This window comes from Pan paniscus, chromosome 1, assembly GCF_029289425.2.
Source record: "Pan paniscus chromosome 1, NHGRI_mPanPan1-v2.0_pri, whole genome shotgun sequence".
In the NCBI taxonomy this organism is placed as follows: Eukaryota; Metazoa; Chordata; class Mammalia; order Primates; family Hominidae; genus Pan; species Pan paniscus.
The window spans coordinates 33,647,774-33,671,122 of NC_073249.2; the positions used below are offsets into that span (position 1 = coordinate 33,647,774).

The 23,349-nt window shown below is 35.9% G+C and overlaps 1 protein-coding gene across 1 annotated transcript in view; it reads left to right on the forward strand.

Moving 5' to 3' along the window:
• Nucleotides 1–23,349, forward strand: part of USH2A (usherin) — an 800,680-nt gene that overhangs the window by 666,370 nt on the left and 110,961 nt on the right. Inside the window, exons 59-60 of the mRNA XM_003814150.6 lie at nucleotides 13,377–13,535; nucleotides 15,142–15,304. Of these exons, the coding sequence (XP_003814198.3) occupies nucleotides 13,377–13,535; nucleotides 15,142–15,304 (322 nt within the window). The remainder of the gene's footprint in view (nucleotides 1–13,376; nucleotides 13,536–15,141; nucleotides 15,305–23,349) is intronic.

Below are 23,349 nucleotides of genomic sequence, written 5' to 3' on the forward strand. Positions count from 1 at the left end.
CATGATCCGCCCACCTTGGCCTCCCAAAGTGCTGGGATTACGGGCATGAGCCACTGTACCTGGCCACGATTTTTTAGTATATTTCTCCTTGGCATTTTTATTGTGCTGTTGTGTTTTTGCACCACAAAATAAAATGAAGCTGGATAGAGCCAATCTAATACCATATTTAGCCTATTGACAAGAAAGTTTTAGATTCAGACCAGGGTCTTCTACAATCCAAATTCTCCAAGAGCAATACGGGAAATTTCAGGGTGATGAGCAAGGTTGATGATTTCTTTGCCATATGACTGGGAAGTCCCATGGTTTACCAAAATATCTGTTATTTTAACATTATTAAACATATCAGTTGCCATTGCTAATCTGAAGACTTCATGCTCAGTACGAATTTGAAAATATCTTTATTTTATGACTATGCAAGTAAGAGAAATGAAAAAGCCTGGATTCATATCCCAATACTGCCACCTATTAGCTGAACTTAAATGGTCTCTAGGCCTCAATTTTCTCCATCTGTGAAGTGGAGATAATGATGATACCTACATGTAGGCAGGTAGGGTTGCTGTAAAGATTAAATGAAGTAATTTATGTGATAAATATATTATCTAGTTCTATATAATATTCTATAGATACCAATGGTGATTGTTTGAAGAATTATTTTTTATCTTTAATTGCTCATTTTTAAAACGTATTTGTTCCAACATTTGCTGGGTCTCAAAGCCCCAATTTTCAAAATAATAAAACCACCTACTGAGGATTGGATTAGTAAATTTTCAAGACCTCTTTCAAATTTCCCAGCATGTGTCATTTTTTTCTTTGAATTCAATATCACACTTAAATGTTTAATGTATCATGTTTCCATTTAGAAATGTATCATTGTGGAATAAAACACAACTTTCACTTGTTTAATATGACCTTAACTCTCACATACCTCAGGCTTTGTATAAATTGTTCATTCTGGTCCAGCCTAGGGGATATTGTAGAATGCTTTACACACTAACTCTGACCATTTAACCAATGGTTAATAAATCTATAATATTCAGACCTGTCAATCTTATAGTTTAAGATGCACAGAATCCATTTCAGAAACCATATAATATAAGGAAAGATTAAAATCTTCAATTAAATCTTTTTCCTGGTGTCTAGAAGGATTTCAAACTCAGTAAACAGTCAGATGATTTTGACTTGTGTATAATCTACAGTTGATTTTATTGGAAAGTACCTCATGCTGTGTTTTGATTTGGATAATAAAAACATTTTTCTATTCCTGAATAGTCACAAATATATATATTTTAAACAGAAAGAAAATAAATTTGTAAGTGGAGATTGTTTATTTGCTCACAATATAAAGAGTTTTCTAGGTATTCATCATACTCCCTGCCATTACAAAATGATTACATCACAGACAGAGCTGAATAATGGGCAAAACAGTCCATGCCTGCAGTTCCCAAACCTGAATGAGCATTAGAATCACCTAGGAAGCTTGTGTAAAGACAGATTCTCAACCCCAAATTTACTGAATAAGAATCTCCTGGGATGGAGTCAAGAAATCTAGAGCTTTTTAAAAACTCCACATATGACTTTGATGTGCTAACAAGTGTTTTTGAAATAGTAGCCCAGAGGACCAAGGAACAGATCTAGGTATTGTTGAAACCAAATGATTCTGGGAGAACAATGTTTGACTGGGTGTGTAGTGGCGTGCCAAGACTAGAAGAGTTAATTGTGGAAAATGGCAAGCCGCTGAAGGGAAAACAGCCACGTGACAGCAATGATCTCTGCAGCATGAAGAAACTAGTAACTAGAAAGCTTTACCTACCCATCCAAAAATCTAAAAGGAATAGATGTGATTTACCAAAAACATGGATCACACTCACCAAGTGAGACTGGTGAATTACAATAACTGTTTTCTCTGAAAACATGAATCCACCAGTTTCTCTTGAATGTCTAAAGCAAGCTTACCCAACCTAAAGCCCAGGATGGCTTTGAATGCCACCCAACATAAATTCAAAAACTTTCTTGGGATTTTTGCAATTATTTGTTTTAGCTCATCAGCTATTGTTAGTGTTAGTGTGTTTTATATGTGGCCCAAGACAATTAATCTTCTTTCATTGTGGCCCAGGGAAGCCAAAAGATTGGACATTCATGGTCTAAAGCCAAAATACTGGCTAAATTGTATTTGTTTTTTTAAATATGCATTTTGTTTTGTGGTCAGTGTGAACAGAGTAACCTTAGGTAAGCTGCTGGGAAAAAAAAAAATGTCTATGTGGTTACTTGGCAACTGAAAAATTACCTAAGCAATTAACTGAATTTTCAGTTTTCAAACTATTGTTCTAATGCTATGAATAAACTAAGCCTTAGTACATGTTTATAAGTCCTGCTAGTGAAAGGGTAAGGTCTAGGGAATAGTGACAATACCCAGGGGAAGAGTACCCCTGATACTGATAACAAATGTCGTGTACATACATTCATATTACTTGGTGTATTTGCCATTTGTTAAATTCCCACTATATGCCAAACACTGATAAGCTCTTTCTCTGCCTTACCTCAGTTAATTTTTATGCAAACCCTAGAAGACAGGTAATAATATCATTATCCCCATCTTAAGATAAGAAATTCGAATCTCAAAAAAGTAATATAATATGCTCAAGGTCACACTGCAGAGCCAGGATTCAAATTCAGGTCTACTGTCTGCTACTGCCTTTTAAGACCAGTTCCTTTCTGTCTTTGGCTTAACCCTTAAATCCAAATCGACTTTTCATTTCTTGACCAAAGTCTCTCAGATTTATGATGGATCAACTATGATGTTTTAAATAGTAGCCCAGAGGGCCAAGAAACAGAGCTGGGTGTTGGTGAAAACCAAATGATTCTGGGAGAATAATATTTTTTTAAATTTTTTTTTCTTTTATTATACTTTCAGTTTTAGGGTACATGTGCACAACGTGCAGGTTTGTTACATATGTATACATGTGCCATGTTGGTGTGCTGCACCCATTAACTCGTCATTTAACATTAGGTATATCTCCTAATGCTATCCCTCCCCTCTCCCCCAACCCCACAACAGGCCCCGGTATGTGATGTTCCCCTTCCTGTGTCCATGTGTTCTCATTGTTCAATTCCCACCTATGAGTGAGAACATGCAGTGTTTGGTTTTTTGTCCTTGCAATAGTTTGCCGAGAATGATGGTTTCCACCTTCATCTATGTCCCCACAAAGGACATGAACTCATCATTTTTATGGCCGCATAGTATTCCATGGTGTATATGTGCCACATTTTCTTAATCCTGTCTATCATTGTTGGACATTTGGGTTGGTTCCAATTCTTTGCTATTGTGAATAGTGCCGCAATAAACATACGTGTGCATGTGTCTTTATAGCAGCATGATTTATAATCCTTTGGGTATATACCCAGTAATGGGATGGCTGGGTCAAATGGTATTTCTAGTTCAAGATCCCTGAGGAATCGCCACACTGACTTCCACAATGGTTGAACTAGTTTACAGTCCCACCAACAGTGTAAAAGTGTTCCTATTTCTCCATATCCTCTCCAGCACCTGTTGTTCCCTGACTTTTTAATGATTGCCATTCTAACTGGTGTGAGATGGTATCTCATTGTGGTTTTGACTTGCATTTCTCTGATGGCCAGTGATGATGAGCATTTTTTCATGTGTCTTTTGTCTGCATAAATGTCTTCTTTTGAGAAGTGTCTGTTCATATCCTTCGCCCACTTTTTGATGGGGCTGTTTGTTTTTTTCTTGTAAATTTGTTTGAATTCATTGTAGATTCTAGATATTGGCCCTTTGTCAGATGAGTAGAATGCAAAAATTTTCTCCCATTCTGTAGGTTGCCTGTTCACTCTGATGGTAGTTTCTTTTGCTGTGCAGAAGCTCTTTAGTTTAATTAGATCCCATTTGTCAATTTTACCTAGGCAATACCATTCAGGACATAGGTATGGGCAAGGACTTCATGTCTAAAACACCAAAAGCAATGGGAGAATAATATTTTACTGGGGGCATCAAAACCAGAAGAATTATTTGTGGAAGGTGGTGAGCCCCTGAAGGGAAAATATCCACATTGCAACAATGACTTTTTGCAGCGTGAAGGAAGTAGTAACCAGAAAGCTTTACCTACACATTCTAGAAGGAATAGACGTGACTTAAAACCAGATTCCAGGTGCAAGAAGATTTTAGTTAGGTGGGAGGGGAGGAGAGTCACTTCTCAAATTGCTGTAAAGAGATCATCCAAATTCTATTTTAAAGCCTTGGTAAATATTCCCCTATCTCCCATGTAAACCCTCATCCACTTTACCTTATTCTTTCTTGATAAATGTCAGTAGTAACACTACCAAAACACTCTAAGCTCTAGAAAATCAAGATCTCTAGCCTTTTGTGTATCATTTGAACCTCTAAATCAGGTGACATACAAACAACATATCCTTATAAAAATTTTGCTGAATTAATAGAGGAACACAATGGTGAGCGAGCCTCCACAATTTATTATGCAGTCAAATGTAAATTGTGGATATCCTGCCATTTAAAATTACTCAAACATTTGATTTTCTCTTAAAGTCATCCTTCCTCTACATTAACTTAATCTTAAACAGAGACACACACAGAAAGAGAGAGAGAGGCAGAGAGATAGAGAAAGAGAGACATTTCTTCTTTAATGACAAACAGAGCACATACACATATTTTCCAAAGACTGCATCTTGTCTTATGGATGTGCAATTTTTTCACATTTCAGAAAAGGAGGTATTGTTTTCTAACATGGAATGGGCTTCACTATTTAGTTGTCCTCTGGCCTTGGGCAAGCTGCACAATGTTTCTCAAATTCAGATTTCTCATCTGTACAAGGGGGAAATTAAATGCCTACCTTATATTGTTATATGAAGTAAATGAGATGGCATGGTAAAACTCCATTATTGTTTGAACCTTTAGGTAATGTAAACCACCTTAGATTATTCCTAAGCATTCCTTCTCACCTTTTACCAGCTCTCAACATTGGGTCAGGACTTTTGTATTCATATTAAAGAGAACATTTATATTAAAGAGAGCAAAGGATATATGTTACCTTAATAGGTGAAAAATTATGGAAAATTAAATAGCAAATGCTTCGTGGAACATAAGTGGTTTACTCAGAATAACAATGGAGATAGATATCCCTGCTGTTTAAGAATCTAAACATTCAAAATTATTTAAACTCTGAAGGTAATAATGAGTCTAATTTATCGAGATGATGACTATATTTTGAACTGTTCTAGCCCTTAATCATGTTCTAATTAACAATGCCATTGCATTAAACACATACTTTTTCTCACTAAGGATGGTGAGTCATTTAGGTTTAACGCACAATATAGAAATACTGGTGCTTTTCCTTTAACATTAATATCTTACTCCATTAAAGAGGGAATTAGCAAGAATTCTACTGAGAAATAATTTTTATTAATATTGCTCTAGAAATACAAATTTTTTTATTTATCATTTTGATTAAAGGTTAGCTGGCCATAATATGGTCTATTTATGGACATTAGACATCTTGGCATTCAGTTAACTCATCAGCTGCAGTGTATTATTTCAGATACTATGCATTTAAAGTCAAAAATTACGTAAATCTTTTTTTTTTTTTTTTTTTTTTTTTTTTCGAGACGGAGTCTCGCTCTGTCGCCCAGGCTGGAGTGCAGTGGCGCGATCTCGGCTCACTGCAAGCTCCGCCTCCCGGGTTCACGCCATTCTCCTGCCTCAGCCTCCTGAGTAGCTGGGACTACAGGCGCCCGCTACCACGCCCGGCTAATTTTTTGTATTTTTAGTAGAGACGGGGTTTCACCGTGTTAGCCAGGATGGTCTCGATCTCCTGACCTCGTGATCCGCCCGCCTCGGCCTCCCAAAGTGCTGGGATTACAGGCGTGAGCCACCGCGCCCGGCAAAAATTACGTTAATCTTTCTAAAGGATTCACATTACATTAATTGGGATGATTCAACATTGACAGTTGTTTCACTTTTCTTAACTTATACATGCAATAACCAAATGACAAGGAGTGGTGAGTTTCAGAAGAAAATGTAAAACTCACTTCAGTGGTTTGCGTTTTATTTTGGATATTTTAAAATGTGTCTTTCGTTACTGAGTTTTAATATATGCTAGGCATTTTGCTAAGAGATTAACATATATCTCATTTAGTGTTCATAATAACTTAATGTAGTATGTCCTATTGTTTTGCTCATTTTACTAATGAAAAAGGTCAATTTAGACACTCCAAGCTATTTTCTCTAGGTTATTCTTCAAGCAGGTGTCAGAGCAGGGCTGACCCTCATGGGTGTGAGTCCAAGTCTGACTCAAAACTACTATTCTATATTTTCTCAATATTTTTCCACCTAAACGTGCGGAAAGCAAATGATTTTTCATGAGTTCTACTGTAATCCCATTTAAAAGCTAAAAAACTGATTCTTGCTTTATATATAGGAAGTATGAATGAGGACAATGTAATTCAGTATCAGTCCACCCAGTAACCCAATAGAATAATTTTATTTGTGGCTCAAAACTTCATGAGATGTAATTCATTTGCCTTTGGGTATATTGATTCCTCTAGTCATTTAACTAACATGGAAATTATTTCTGAGCCCCACTTAGGGGCAAAACATGATGCTGGACACCCTAAAAGTTACAAAGAGGAATGAGACACTGTCCCTCTTGTCAGGAACCCTACCATCTAGTAAGGTAGAAAAGACATAAATGATAACTATTATACAACCAATGTTAAATTTCCATTCAATTGGTATGAATGAGTTCAAGAGGGTCCCGTTTTACTTCTGTTGCCCCAAAAAGGCCTAATCAAGATGCCTCTACCTATACAGTGGAGAATTTAGCTCGATTTGTTAAAAACACCATGTTAAGTGCAACCAAGTGTTTTGAAACAAATGCCTCTATCAAACCGAATTAATAGTTTTTCCTCTTAGAATTTTTCCTGTTCCAGCTCCTAAAAAAAGACTTAAAAAGGATTATTGATTGACTTGTCCCATTGTAAAGTATGCACCTGCTGTGAAATGAAGCCATGGAGAAAAAAAAGTTGAATAATTTAACTTTTTTATTTGTAAAGATAATCAGGGTTTTTCTGATTACATCTTAACTTCATAAATGTTAAATAACCTATCAGCATCTAGTTGTTGTAAATTATGAAAAGGAGCATTGCAAGGAATATTAACCAACGAAATCCTTGTTCTTTAGTGAACAAGAAAATGTGTTATGGCAGCTTGTCATTGTGCGACTGGTAGCTTTGACACCAAATAACAAAACTGCCATTTGCACTTAGGGTAAATTGGTTCACTTGAGCTTCCACTGCTCCTCTTGCTCTGACATAAATTTATGAACTCAGGAACTAACCAAGTCATGTGGCTTCCCAGCTGACTTTAACAAATATGCCCATTTCATTTCATTTAGTCATCAGAATACCAGGGGGCTCAGTCATTTCAGACTCATTGCAGATGGTATAGGGTTTGTAGGAACACCAGAGACTTTCGTGTCACAGTCCTGTAAATTATGACAGTGGAGGGGGCCCACTTTCCTAAATGCATGACAGTGTTTGACGTGTTCACAGCTTAGAGGAGCATTTTCTGTTTCAGCACCTCACAGGTATATGTAAAGGACATTTATTTCCAATTAATGAAGAGGTGAAAAATACATTTTCTATGCTCATGGTTTGGCTAGCCATGTTTAAATCTGGATTAAGATTATGTTTATATTTGACATGCGGTAGAAGCACAGTTTTGTTCCTTCATCCTCTGGGAGTCCTGTCCTTTTTATAACAGAAGTTACTTCTTGAAGGATGCAAGGCCTGGAAGCAGAACAGTAGGTACAGACTGAAGACATAAAGTAAAACAACCTCAGATGAATTGGAGGGAACGCCACTCCAAATTACTGCTAAGAATGAATAATACAGTATTTTCATAGGAATGCAATTTGATCATATCCAAGTACACATAAAAAATAAAACTAGATAACAAAATAGTGTTACAAAGACATTAACTTGAATGAATGTAACATTTATTTGTAGTTGGAATAGCAACTTTATATGAAAGATGGATTCAAAAGTGTTTGAGGGCACATGAAAACAGTGCCATAGTTGTTTTTTGTTCTTTATTTCATTTTGTTCCATTTTGTTTTGTAGAGATGTCAGCCATTTATTAAGTACTTTCTATGTTATGGGAATATATTAAAAGGCTTACAGATATTTTCCAATTTAATCCTCACAACTCTCTACGAGGTAGCTATTGGTATCATCATTTTACACATGAAGAGACAACATTCATAGAGGTTAGTTAATTTGCCAGTGGTCGCTTGGGAAATAAGGGCAGAAGAAGGATTTGATCTCTCTGACACCACTCTGTGGTTTGTCTAGTTCAACAAGAATGATGGCATGTTTTTTGTGAATGTGTGTTTGTCAAATTTTTCTTCAAGAACTGTCCTAGGAACAAAGAAGACAGGATGAATATGCAATCCCAGGAGGTCTGAAAACAGAGCCTGAAGCAATCATCATTAGCTTGCAGTTTCTTTAAGGTCTTGCTTTTAATCTTAAAAATTCATGTAAATTTGCCATTGTATTCCAGCGTTTGTCTTCATCCAAAAAATAATATATTATACAACTTGTCATTTGGGAAAACATTTTCTACTAATGTCATTGGCTAAAGAGTGATAATGCTGTTATATCTTCATGATATTAGGAAGATCTAAAGAAAACTAAGCCCAATAACAGGTTCAAGGTCCTGGCAATTCTTCCCCTCTTCATTTTGTCATAAATATGTGGGTTCACTGCGAGGCAGAGGTTGCAGTGAACCAAGATCATGCCACTGCACTCCAGCCTGGTGACAAAGCAAGATTTCGTCTCAAAAAAACAAACAAACAAACAAACAAAAAAACACCTGTGGCTTCAAACAACAGCCTTTTATTCCTCACTGCTTTACTGTTATGGCAGGGTAACAATAGGGAGAAATGCCCAAAATGTGATATGGAATGCTTTGTCGTTCCAGGATACTCTGGATGGAAATTTCTATCAGCATGTCTTCCTGCTGAAGGTCAAATTGCAAACTGAGAGGGTCCCCGATTCCTTCTTCAATCTCTCTTACCACCTCAAGCAACACCCTCCAAAAAATACTTTTTGCGGAGAGGAAGAAGAAACCTGATTACATTACTTTTTATTTTGCCTCTGGCACAGTACTTAAATTTTTCTCATCCATTAATGAACTGAGTCTCAAATGGTCTCTATAATCAATTCTCCTTATCCAACTCTCAAATTTCATTTTAATTATTGCAGTCTTGTTGAGAGCAGTAAAAACTGCCAGTTTTGTCATGGAGTGGTGAATTAGGCCTCGAAGAATAGCCTTTAAATAGGCCTATTACGTGTATTCACCATACCAGTAAAGAGAAAAATAAAGTTATTTTTTACGCATTTAATTTTTGTTATGACATCTTTTCCTGTTTCTTTATGGAGAAAAATACTATAGAACTCTTTATTACCTGAAACAAAGTGGAAGTGTCATGGGTTAGGCCAACTTTTCATCCCATGTCTAGGGTAGAAAATCCACATTGAGTTCACTTTAAAGCAATAGCGAGAGACTAACATTACATTGTCCTTTGGTTACAGTATGAACAGTTATATTTGTTCAGCACACTGGCACATCAGCATAAACATTTTCTCGTGTCCTACAGTTGGTTCTTTCTGTGGTGACTACAGAGTCTTCAACTCTACAATTGGCCAGCAAAGATTCTAATCACTCACCATACATACAATTCTCTAATCTTGAACTTTTAGAAAGAAAAATTCACACCCAATTTTTGTGAACAAAGAAACGGGGATTCTGCTGGTTCCCCTTCCTCAAACAGGGAAATCCTGTGTTTCCCAAATTTTCCACATCAAAGTGATACTCCAAAAAGAGGCACAGTAAGTCCTTAATGTCATGATAGGTTCTTGGAAACTGCAGTTTTGAGTCAAAAGATATATAAGGAAACCAATTTTACCTTAGGCTAGTTGATATAAGCAAGACTTAAGTTGCAAGGAATATTTCTGGTCACAAAAACATCACCAAACTAAATATCATCAAAGAAAGACCAAAACACTTCTAATATTAAACTGAAATAAATATGAGCTATACATACATTTAAGAAAGATTAATAGAAACAAGTAAGATCATTTTTAACCTAAGTTTTGGCAAGTCAGCCAGTGACAACAGCCATAGAAATAAATGTATTTGCGCAGAAATTAGAAGAAATTCCTCTTACCACCATGCACTAGTGAAAACAATCGCAAGTAGGGCAAGCTCACAGAAGGCTTTTGTATAGCATTATTTATTATTATGCATCTATATGATAGTAACACACTTAATGAATCTTTACTTTACAATTATTCATTCATTCATTCATTTTCTGACACACCTTTTCCAGTTCAGGGTTGGGGTGGCCAGGGCCTAACCAGGCAGCTCAAGACCATTCCGTTACAGGGCACACACACACACCCACACTCGCTCAGACTAGGACCATTCAGACACACCAATTAATTTAATGGAAACATCTTTAGGATATGGGAAAAATCCAGAGTACCCATAAAGAAACCACGCAGACATGGGGAGAATGTGTAAATTTCACATAGACAGTGGCTGCAGCTGGGAATCAATTTTTTTCCTCATAAATATTAATGAAACAATGTTGAATGAAACAACATTATTCGAGGACCTACGGTACTATGTTTGTTCCTGTCTTTGAATATACTTTGACATGAGCCCGCAAACCTCCAAAACAGGTGTATTTCAGGTTGGGATACTTGGTCTGCAGAACTTTAAATTTCTACCTATAATATGCTTGTTCCATCAGTAATGATTTTTACTTATCCATCATTTGTTTCCTTGCTTCGGAATAGTCTCCAAGAATGGCTCTGCCTTACTGCACAAATTTTCTCAAACCTATCTTGTCATTTTTCCCCAAGTTGTCCTACTCTAAGACTCCATTATCAAGGAAAAGCATAAGTATAGTGATATAAGTGTTGGTATCAGATGGGCCTAAGTTCAAGTCCTTGCTTCTCCAATTAATCAGTGTGCAATCTGGAACAAGTTATTTAACTTCTCTGAGTTTTAGTTTTCTCATCTTAGAAAATAGTAATATTTACCATGCAGTATTGTCTTGAGGGTTCATTCATTCATTCAATCAACTAACATTTATTGAGCTGCTACTTTGTGCTAAAGTCTAGACAGTGGAACCACATTGGAGAAAACAAAGTCCTAATTTATACGGTTGACATTCTAGTAGTATTAAATGAGATAATGCGTGTTGCCTGGCATAACACAGGGATGCAATGAAATGACTCTTGTTTGTACTACTTCTGCAAACATTGTAAGACTTTCAAACTGGTTTCCCTATGTCTTGTCTCTCATGTTTTTAAGCCACTATTCATTTCCCAACAGTGTTATCATTCTAAAATATAGGTAGACTCTCATTTTCTTGTTTATACCTGCAAAGTCTCCTTGTTGCTGATTATATATGAAGCCCAAATTTCTCAAAGAAATAATTGATAAAATTTAGTAGTCACTTGAGTTTTGGAGTGAAGAAGGCAGGATCCACTGTAAAAGTCTTACTCTAAGATTTCCATCCTAGGAAAATGGGAAGATGGTATTATGACTTACCGAAAGAGGAAACCTAGGAAAAAGAACAGGTTTGGGAGAGGAAAATACAGCTAGTTCTGTTTTAGAATTGTTGAGATTGTGGCCTCTGAGGAATATCCATGTAGAAATACCTAGCAGGCTGTTGAAAATACAAAGCTGTAATACAGGAAAGATAGAAAGCTAGAGATAAGAGTTTAGGAATCAATGATAGAATGTTAGTAGTTTAACCTACTAGAATAATTGTACCAGATAGTTTAGCCATGATGCTCTAAATTTAAAATAAACATTCTCAGTCTAAGCTGCCAAATTTAATGCAATCTAGCACCTTTCCTGAGGAAGCAATTGATCAGTACTTCTGAAGATGATCAATATCTCCTTCAGACACCTCTTTTTCATCTATCCTACACAAAATCCTGAGCATCTTTGGTTTGTAGCAGCTCTTCCACTCTGTAAATACAGAGGCCACATCTATAAAAAGCAAAACCACATTTCATTCTTCAGACCTCATCTCTCTTAGGTCATTGAGTCCTGTGCTTCCTCAGTAATGTTATCTCTAGATTCCACTGTTTCTAAAGTAAAGATAGACTTATGTGGGTACTACAGAAGTAAATAACTAAACTCATAAATGTTAAAAACTCTCAGATCAAGGAGAAAATGTAATAGAAAATGCCATTATATTCTTCATTCAAAACTCATATCCTCTCCTGGAAAAAGTATGCCTGTTGTTCATGACCAAATAAAACTTAACAAGCATTTAATTATATAAATAGACTTTGACGAGGCTAAACTGACAAGACCTACTTTCTTTAGGAAGGAATGGTGAAAAATGACAATTGTTGAAACCAAATTTTCTCTGTATTTAGGGCCATAAGTCTCACTGACAGTGAACTGTCCTGGCCCAATAATTAATGCACTGGGAATTCTCTAGGTAGACCATGATTTGGATATTTCATGGGCTGTTATGTCAAGGATCCATGTCAGACAGGAGGCATACACAATGCTCTACAGAAAAATTATTGTCACAAGCAAAATTGGTGGTGTTTTCTATGAACTTTAAAAGTAAGTAAACCTAGAAAAAATATATGACAGCATAATTACCTTATATGTTTTAAGTGAAATGTGCCTTCATTTTTATTTGCCAATAGAGTATATCTTTAAATAGAAATATTATGCTTTTAAAAATAGATTATGCACATTTCTTACTTTTGGAATACACAGTCTAATATTTGCCAACTTAACTTTTGTGAAGCTTTTAATTGCTATATTAAAAAGTAATTTACTTTTCTATTACAACTTTTTTTTTTTTTTTTGGAGGCGGAGTCTCACTCTGTCGCCCAGGCTGGAGTGCAGTGGTGTGATCTCAGCTCACTGCAACCTCTGCCTCCCGGGTTCAAGCGATTCTCCTGCCTCAGCCTCCCAAGTAGCTGGGATTACAGGCACACACCACTATGCCCGGCTAATTTCTGTATTTTTACAGGGTTTCACCATGTTGGCCAGGATGGTCTCCATCTCCTGACCTTGTGATCAGCCCGCCTCAACCTCCCAAAGTGCTGGGATTACAGACATGAGCCACCACGCCCGGCCTCAATTACAAAATTTTGAATAGACATTATTTTTAAAAGACAAACATTTGTTGCCCATTCTGTTTTATTTTTATATATATATGTGTATATATATATACACACATATATATACACATATATATATATATATATGTTTTTAATGTTCTCTCTCTCTCTCTTTAAAGGAATCCTCATCCCCGAAATTCCTGTGGAGTACAATCTCTTACTCAATGATGGAAGTGTAACACCTCTGGCCTTCTCCGTTGGTCATCATCAATCCACCCTTCTGGAAAATTTGACTCCATTCACACAGTATGAGATAAGGATACAAGCATGTCAAAATGGTGAAAGTCTTTCCGATACTTGGCCTGGGCTTTTATGAAAAAGTATTTCATTAAAAAATTTCATTAAAAAGGAATACATTCTCAGTCCAAATACAAAGACTAACGTTTCACTTCTTATTTGTAGTGGACTGTTTACCCAGAAAAATCACAATCTGGCATCGAGTAAAGCATTATGCATTTCTGCACATTAAATCATAAATATTTAAATATATTAAAATGGTGGTTTTGCAAAGTCTTGTTTTATAAGGCCCTTTGAAAGAAAAACACCTAGCTCACATAAAGGAGTCTTTGGTAATATAAAACAAAAATGAGTATTCCAAATATTTCATAGAAAACATGTTTACCTTGGCCTTATTTAAATTTTATCCAGGAGGAGGAAGTGAGAAGTTATTTAAGAGTTGAATTACACCCAAATGAATCCTATATATTTTATAGTGCTTCCTTGAACCCTATTCATATATACAAACTATCACCTTGTGTTTCATGGCTTAGGCTGTGGTCAGTGAAATTTTCATGTATCTGTGTTGTGTTAAGGAAAAGCCTCCCCCATTTCCTTTATCACTCCAAATGGATAAGTAGCTAAATGTAAACTGTGATTTAGGAGGGAGAACAGGGAATCAAGAGAGCTATACATCATTTTATTTATGTCTTTTAAATTAAGTATAAACATTAACAGGTATTGATATGTTATATATGTGTATCTCATATATAACATATGATATATATGATCTCATCATATATGTTATATAACGTATAATACTCATTTGCTAAATAAAGAAAACATGTAACTTACCTTAGTATAAAAAACATTTTGCTTCACCTTAAAGAAATTTATCAGACTCAATGTGTAGTGGAAACTCCTGTATTGAATGTCCTTAGGAATTTCTGTTTCCAAATAGTGCTAGTTCTCATGGAGTTGGTTAGAATTATGAGTCTGCAATTTTTCTCTGCTGAACTCATCAGAAATGGCTAGTCAGTTTGTCCTTTTTTCTCTAAAAAATAGACCATGGCATTTTTGTTTGAGGGATATTGCTTTCTCTGATCTGTTTTCACCTGATAAACGTGAAAATAATTTTAAATTAATGTTTTCTTGACTCAAGTACAAAGTCAACATCTGCATCTCCGTGTCCCTGAAACCGTGCAATGGAGGTACAATATCCTTCAAATAAATTGTTTTATTCCTGTGTGTTTGAATAATGTTCATGAGTTTAAAATATTGGCAAAATAAAATATTAAAAGCATGCAAGATGTGCAGGTCACACATACACTTGTGAAATTCAAGTGCATTATCACTTTCTGGTTAGAATGACTATAACAAACTAGAGAAACTTGAGTTCAGACAAGTTTCCTTATTATTCCTTATTTCCAGACAATATGCCTTATTGTTTATGTCTATATAAATATGTGACTAATTAATGGGTTTTCCAAAAATAATTTTCTATTTAAATGTTCAAATCCCATAAAAATTTATTTAAAACACATGTACAAGTATATATGCAAAAGGACAGGTTAAAATAATTTTCATGATATCATTACCCTTCTGTATGAATATGTAGTTCTTTTCCTTGCTTGAAAAATAATAAAGACCTCAATTTTTTTTTTCAAGGAAGTTGTGGAGTTAGCAGTAGGATGTTTGTCAAAACACCTGAAGCAGCCCCAATGGATCTTAATTCTCCTGTTCTTAAGGCACTGGGGTCAGCTTGCATAGAGATTAAGTGGATGCCACCTGAAAAACCAAATGGAATCATCATCAACTACTTTATTTACAGGTAAGATTGGCTGTTACTATTATTTTTAGTTATTTAAGAATGCGTACTGCTCCAACACAGCAGAATCAAGTACATTTTATATTTCCATAAGAGAATGAATGGGAATTCATGTTGTGTTTTTTTTGTTTTGTTTTGTATGTTTGTTTGTTTGTTTGTTTGTAGCACCTACCAGTGAGGACTAAGACTAGTGCTCAAACTTTTACAAATTAACCAAGGAAAAAAGCCATAACTGCCATATAACATTTTTGATTGAGATCTGTTTGAAAACTGAGACCTTATAGCCCACATAGGCTTATATTTAGTAATGGGGCAGAACAGTCCTCTAAAGCAGGGGTTCCTAACCCCCAGGCCACAGAGTCCTGTTAGGAACCGGGCCACATAGCAGGTGAGTGGCTGGTGAGCAAGCATTACCACCCAAGCTTCACCTCCTGTCAGATTAGTGGTGGCATTAGATTCTTACAGGAGTCTAAACCCTACTGTGAACTGCGCATGTGGGGGATCTAGGTTGTGCCTTCCTTATCAGAATCTAATGCCTGATGATCTGAGGTGGAATAATTTCATCTTGAAACCGTACACCCTAACTGCATTGCCCCAGTGTGTAGAAAAATTGTCTTCCACAAAACCAGTCCCTGGTGCCAAAAAGTTTGGGGACCACTGCTTAAGCAGCTCACTGACCAAGAAAACATAGTCTTTCCAGAGAGGAAACCAGATACAAGACAAGAATTCTAATATTTCTCATTAATTATTATGTAGAGATTAAAAAGTTTTTTCTCCTCCTCCAAAGATGGTGCTTTTCATAAGCAGAAAAAGGGGCTCTCCTCTCCAGTTTTCCTTCTGTTTTAATGAGCCTCCACTCCACTGGTTAGATGGTGTTATAGCAACTTGTTCCATCATGTGCAGAATTTATTAAGTGTACCTACCTAAAATAAAGAAAAGAGGCAATAGGGAAGAGAGGAAGAGAAAGATTGAGGAAAAAGAGAGACAAAGAGAGATTGAGAGAGAGAGAGAGAAAATAGTGGAAGAGAGAGATAGACTATGAACATTTTGGTTTGAAGGATATTTTGCTCTCTGATCCAGTCTTCACCAGATCAGCATGAACGTTGCTTTAAATTAATGTATTCTTTAAATAAATAATGAATGAGGAGGAGAAGGAGCAGGCAAAGGAAGAGAATGAGGGAGAGATGGAGGGAGGGAGAGAAGAAGAGAAAAAATAGAGAAAGTGAGGGGAGGTGAGTAGAAAGTACAATGCAAAGAGCCAAGGGGGAAAATAACCTGTCAACTGATGGCTTGCTACTTAAGACAGAAAATACAATCATTGGTAGACATACAGGACTTGCAGATTGAAAAACCCAATCCCATTCTGAAAGCAATGTATTTCCTTTAGCGTACAAAGCAGAACACCCTTCTTCTCAGATCCTCATACCTCGCGCCTCTTCAACATCCTTTGTTAGTGTCTCTAGCAGCCTCAGGCCTTCCCTTATTTGGTCCTATGCCCTGGAAACTTAGTGAAACTTACTTAGGCTCCTCTTATAACTTTAGATATTGAAATCCTTTGATTCACATCAGTCTTCAGTGATGAGCTAAGGGCTTATAGAAAAAAATTATGAAAGGAGAAAGTATTATTGCATTTCTGGTTATGTAAATGACATTACCAAAAATGAACAAGCCAAATTTCTTCTCAGCAAACATTAATTTGAAGAATAATATTTCTGATTCAAAAACACATGAACACGTAAAAATGGTTAATGTGAATTTACATTGTACGCTAAGCACATTAGTGCAGGCTCTAAAATGTCCACCCTCTTGAAATAGTTTTCTTTCATCCACTTAATGCTAATTGCATGAGAAAAGCACATCAAATTCCTATTCAGAATAAAGGGAAATAGAGTATCTGTTATAGACCAGGACGTGGCTTCACTCTGTTGGTTTTGTAAATAAAGCTCGTGATTACAGTGCCTATTCCATGGCAGCTATAGAGAGGGAAAACAGGAAATATAATGCAGAAAGCCCGCTTCAATGAAAAATACTGTAAATTGAATTTGACAGCATTTGATGGCATCTGATTATTCTAGTCACAGCCAAACAATGATATAAAGAGTAATATGAAACAGAATGTGTTACTGCCTAGCAGACTCAAAAGCAATAAACCTTCCTCCAATGTGACACAATCACTTCACAATCATAATTGTAGCCTGTTTGATACCTCTGAGTACAGCAGAAGGGCACTGACTGACATAGATACATTTTGTTTTTTATTTAAAGTGAAATGAAAATGGTGCACTGGGGCTCCAGATACAATCGTTATATTCACCTACATAGGCATGAATCACTTGGCAGTTATTTCAACTGAAGTTTAAATGTGCTTAGACAACAACAATATCAAATTTTTCTTAGATAGCTGCAAAAAAAAATCAGAAATTTGTAAGGACAGAAATAGAATGGAGACACATAGTTCTTTTTCATTCTGAGACTACATAGAGCCCTTTATATAGTTATAGCCACCAGCCTGCAGTATTTCTGAGGTTATGGCATGTAATTTCAGCTTCATCATTGGCCTTCTCTTTCTTCTATCGGCACCAAAGGAAGTACATTTAGCTCAAACCAAAGATAGGGTTTGGCCTATGCAGATATTTTTATTAACTTGCAGGAAGCCCACTTGTAAATCTCATTTGAAAATGTTTGCCACTCTCTTCTCACCAAGCCCCTGAATCATTTTCTTTTCTGTAACTGTCCTTTATTTTTTAAATATTTCCTCTAGATATTATCCTATTAAAAAATATCTGACCTAATAAAGACAGAAGATGTTTATGACTTCAAAAACAAAGCAAAATAACCTAAATATTATCCTATTAAAAAGCGTCTGCCCTATTAGAGATAGAAGAATGTTTATAATTTCAAAAACGAAACAAAATAACCTAGTAAGAACAAACTATTAATATGATTCCCTCTGCTTAGTTTATCTGTTTAAGCTATTTTGTTGACTATATATAAGTCACAAAAAAAGATTTGCTACAAAAAGTTTTGTAAAGAATAGAGACCAACATTTAAGTTAGTGTTTTGCAACCTGTTTATTGACTGAGTATAGACAAGACTGTCTTGGACATCTGCTTCCTCCTCTCAATGAGTTTGGCTGGTATGATAATGATTCTTCAGTATTCCCCCTTTATTTTATATCTGCAACCTTGCAAATGGCAAAAATCTCACCACTTACGTCTACAAAATCCATCAAACACATTAAATTGAGACTTTACAAAACATGTAATAAAATAATCTCCTCCCACTAGGTGCTTTAATTTTAATAGAAACCAAATTTCATGGGGTTTATTATTCTCATGAGCTTTCTCTTTAAATAAATAAAAAGATTTGATCAATGTGCACTGAGAGGCAAAACTATATACAAACACCCTGTAAACACTGTAAAAATAGAAACAAATGATGGCACTTCCTTCTGAGTATTTAGCAAGATTTAAAGGATAAAGTCTGAAATAGTTTTGAAGACTGTATGATATGAAAGGGTTTTCAAAGCAGATAAGTGAAAACATTTTATAAAATGGATAATTAAGCTGATTGAATTAACTAAGAAAAGACAAGCATTGAATCAAAGGCAAAGGAATTTTGATGTAATTCAATTTGTATTGGGTGGAAAGATGGATATAGATATGAATATTTATATAGATAGATACAGACAGAAGACAGACAGACAGACATCCATCTACCTCTCCATACATGTACATATCTACTGAGAGAGACACAAAGATCTATGAGACCTAAGCCCTTTTACCAATGATCTTCACTACAGTGGGAGATATAAGACAGGCTAAATAAACAAAGAAAAGAGTAAAATATATAGTGGAAAAACAGAAATATTTACCAGAAAATTTAGAGAATAATTCTGTGTCTAGAATATTCATGGAACACTTCATCAAGTTGATGTCATTGAGACTAGGCCTTATAAAATAAAGATTTAATGACTATTTAAATTGTAAGAGAAATACATTTGTTAGAAAAAATGTTTTAACAGTACAGAAGATTACTAAGGTTATTATTCATTCTTATGATTTACTCATGGCATTTGTAATTTTCACTAATAGAAGTAACACTATTAATTTTAATATATTAACATTAATGTTTTCTATTTGTATTTTCTTCTTCATGAAAGAATTATATTGCCCATATTGTTCTGCAATTTTCTTTGGGCATTTTATATATATGCCCACACACATATACACACCTAATTTCTTTTAATGACTCATCAATATTCTGTTATATGGATGTGTATCATATATTATTTAGCCAGTATCCTGATGATGGCAAGATAGGTGATTTTCAAGTTTTCGTTACCACAGCAATTCTCTAATAAATATTCTTACAGTAAGTATACAGAGAATTATTCTTAGTACTAGAAGTACTGGGTCAATTAAAATTGTTGAGGATTTGTCTTTACTAGACCATATGCATTTAAAATTGTTGAGGATTCCTAAGTTGTCTTCCAAATAACATATGTAAGAATTTCTAATTCTGAAATCTTTTAATACAGGATCAGTCTTCCAAATCTGTCAGCTCAATATTTTCATTTGCACATTTTTGTTGTTTTAATTCAAGTTTTGATGATTATAAGTAAGATTGTTCATTTACTTAAAATATTTATCTTCTATTTGGGAGGGGTATGTATAATATATTATAAATTCTTAGACTATTTTTCTACTGGATTATTTCTTATTGTCTATATTCTTTCCACATTAAAGAAAATCTCCCTTTCATGATCATATTAAAAATAACACATTAATTATTTCTTCCAGCACTTTTATGGCTCTACTCCTTATTTCTAAATATAGAATTAATATTGTTATAGGAAATTAGATAAGAATTCATTTTCTTAAAAAATGCTAACTAGTTTATCAACAATATTTCATAGTCCACTGATTTGAAATGTCACTCATACAAAATTCCTATGTGCATCGGGTTCATTTTAGGACTTTGTATTCTGTTTCACTTGTGGTAAATAGGGATTTTAACAAGTACAGCCTGATGGTGAAGACATGATAAGTGAATAAAATCAATAGAATAAGCAAAATTTCCAACACATAAGCATAGGATTCAAGGAATGGTGAGGTTTATCTGGAGTCATTGCTATTATTAGGGGACATTTAGAAGATCAGCTTAATGATAGATTTTCGATCTAAGGAGTTTAGGCTTTATATTCAGAGGCAATGTGAGCTGCTGAAGGTTTAGGGGGTAAATAGAGAAGCAATGTAATAAAGTGGAAAGAGTGTGGCATTTGTAATCAGAAGATATGGCTTCCAGGGCCTGGCTCTAACACTTACTAGTTAAATGACCTTAGGCAAGTCACTGTGTTCCCTAATTTTCCATTTTTACATGAAGTGAAGATAGTAAATATAAAAGATAATTAACCTCTTGGAATTCTGTAAGAATTAAATAATATGTGTGGAATTACTGTTAAATGTGAAGCATGATAAAAATAGAAAGTTATCCTAGATATGTTGTCCAAAGCCATGTTTTAGAAAGACAAATCTATCTGGCAGTTGTAGATGTACATTTAAAGTCAATGAAAGAGGTTCATGGTTATAAAAGTAGCAGCTTGCATAACAGTATGCCTGGTAGGATTCTGTTTTCCTTTAAATATATAGTATATTTTTACATATGTATGTATATAAAAAAATGTCTGGAATGTTAAACACCAAAATAGTGCTGGCAGTGCTTATCTCCAAATATTAGGCTATCGGTGATTCTTTTAAATACTTCTGCTTTTGTTCATCTGTCTTTTCTTATTAATTTTTATAGTCAATATATCATATGGTCTAGTAAAGACAAAATAATAAATTTGTGAGCCCAGATGCAAATCTATCATCACTGTCTCCGATTTTCCTATTTCCTTCTTTGTGTGAACATCACCATGACTTTCTGTAATAATCAAAGTCTGATCAAGAAAGAGGAACCACACTACTTACTTTAACAGAAGGAATTTAATATAAATAATTAGTAAGTAGTTATAAATTTGTTAACTAGGTAACTAAAAGCATAAAAAGAGAACTCTAAGATATCATGGAGGTGGCAAGTACAGGAAACAGCTAGCACCTTTAGAACTGAGGGAACAAAGGGGAGTTGTTAGAATTATTAAAATGTAAATGCATAGAGGAGGGTGCCTGTGAAGCTGGGACTCAGATAGTTGAAGAGGGGTACCTGCCACTGGTGCAGTTGTATGGAGGAGGAAACATGAAATTAAGTTGGTTTTCCAAATGTCGGAAAAATTGCATGCTGCAATCACTTGCTCCCAAGGTATTTCTTTATTGCAACACAAGAACAGCCTAATACAGAAAATTGGCACCAGGAGTAGCGTGTTGCTGTAAAGATACCTGGAAATGTGGAAGTGACTTTGGAGATGGGTAACGGGCAGAGGTTGAAAGAGTTGGGAGGGCTCAGAAGAAGACAGGAAGGTGAGGGAAAATTTGGAACTTCTTAGAGACTGGTTAAATGGTTCTCACCAAAATGCTGATAGAAATATGGACAGTGAAGACCAGACTAATGAAGTTAGAGATGCAAATAATTGAGAACTAGAGTAAAGGTCACCCTTGTTATGCCCTAGCAAAGAACTAGGTTCCATTACATCCATGCCCCAGGGATTTGTGAAAGTGAGAACTTCAGAGTAAAAACCTAGGGTACTGGTGAAAGAAATTTCAAAGCAACAAAGCAGCATTCAAGACTTTGCCTGGCTGTTTCTAACAGCCTACAATCAGATATGGGAGCAAAGGAATGACTCAAAGTTGGAACTTTTATGTAAAAGGGAAGCAGAGAGCAAAAGTCCAGAAAATTTGCAGCCGGGCCCTGTGGTAGAGAAAGAATTCAAGCAGACTGTGGAGTGACCACTTTCAAGAGAGACTAGCATCACTGTAAGGTAGCCAAGTGTTAATATACAAGATAATAGGGAAAAGGCCTAGAAGGCATTTCAGAGATCTTACAGGCAGCCCCTCTCAACACAGGCCCAGAGGCCTAGGAGGAAAGAATGGTTTTGAGGGCCAGGCCCAGAGCCCTGCTGCCCTGTGCAGGCTTGCGAACTGTTCCCCACATCCTGACTACTCTTGCTGCAGCTGCAGCTCGAAGGGCCTCAGATACATCACAGGTAGGTGCTTCAGGGGGCATACACCAAACCCTTGGTAGCTACTATGTAGTGTTAAGTTGGCAGATGCACAGAATGCAAGCATGAAGGAGGCTTGGCAGCTTCCCCCTAGATTTCAGAGGATGTATGAGAAAGCCTGGGTGCCCAGGCAGAAGGCTGCCACAGGGGTGAAGCCCTTACAGAGAAACTCTACTAGGGCAGTGCAGAAGGCAAGTGTGGTGTTGGAGCCACCATACAGAGTCTCCATCAGGGCACTGTCTGATGGAGCTGTGGGAAGGGGGCCACTTCTCTCTAGGTCCCAGAAACCATGGACAGCTTGTATCCTGAAAAAAGCCATAGGGATTCAACTCCAATATATGAGAGCAGCCACAGGGTCTGCACTCTGCAAAACCACAGGGTTGAAGCTACCCAAAGCCTTAGGAGTCAGTGCTTGCAGCAGTGTGCCCTGGAGTGGGACATGGAGTTAATGGAGACTATTTTGGAGCTTTAAGGTTTAATGTCTGTCCTACCAGGTCTCAGACTTGTGTGGGCCCTATAGGCCCTTTCTTTTAGCCAATTTCTCCCTTTTGCAATGAGAATGTTTACCCAATACCTATATCCACATCATATCTTGGAAGTAAATAACTTGTTTTGATTTTACAGGCTTATAGGTGAGAGGAGATGAGTCTCCAGATGAGATTTTAGACTTGGTACTTGAGACTTGGGGCTTTTGAGTTAATGCTGTAATCAGTTAAAACTTTGGGGAACTATTGGGAGGACATGATTTCATTTTGAAATGTGAGAAAGAGATGAGATTTGGGAGGCCAGTGGTGGAATAATATAGTTTGTATGTTTGTCCTCTCTAAATCTCATGCTAAAAACAGATTCCCAAAGTTGCAGATGGGGCCTAGTGGGAGGTGATTGCATAATG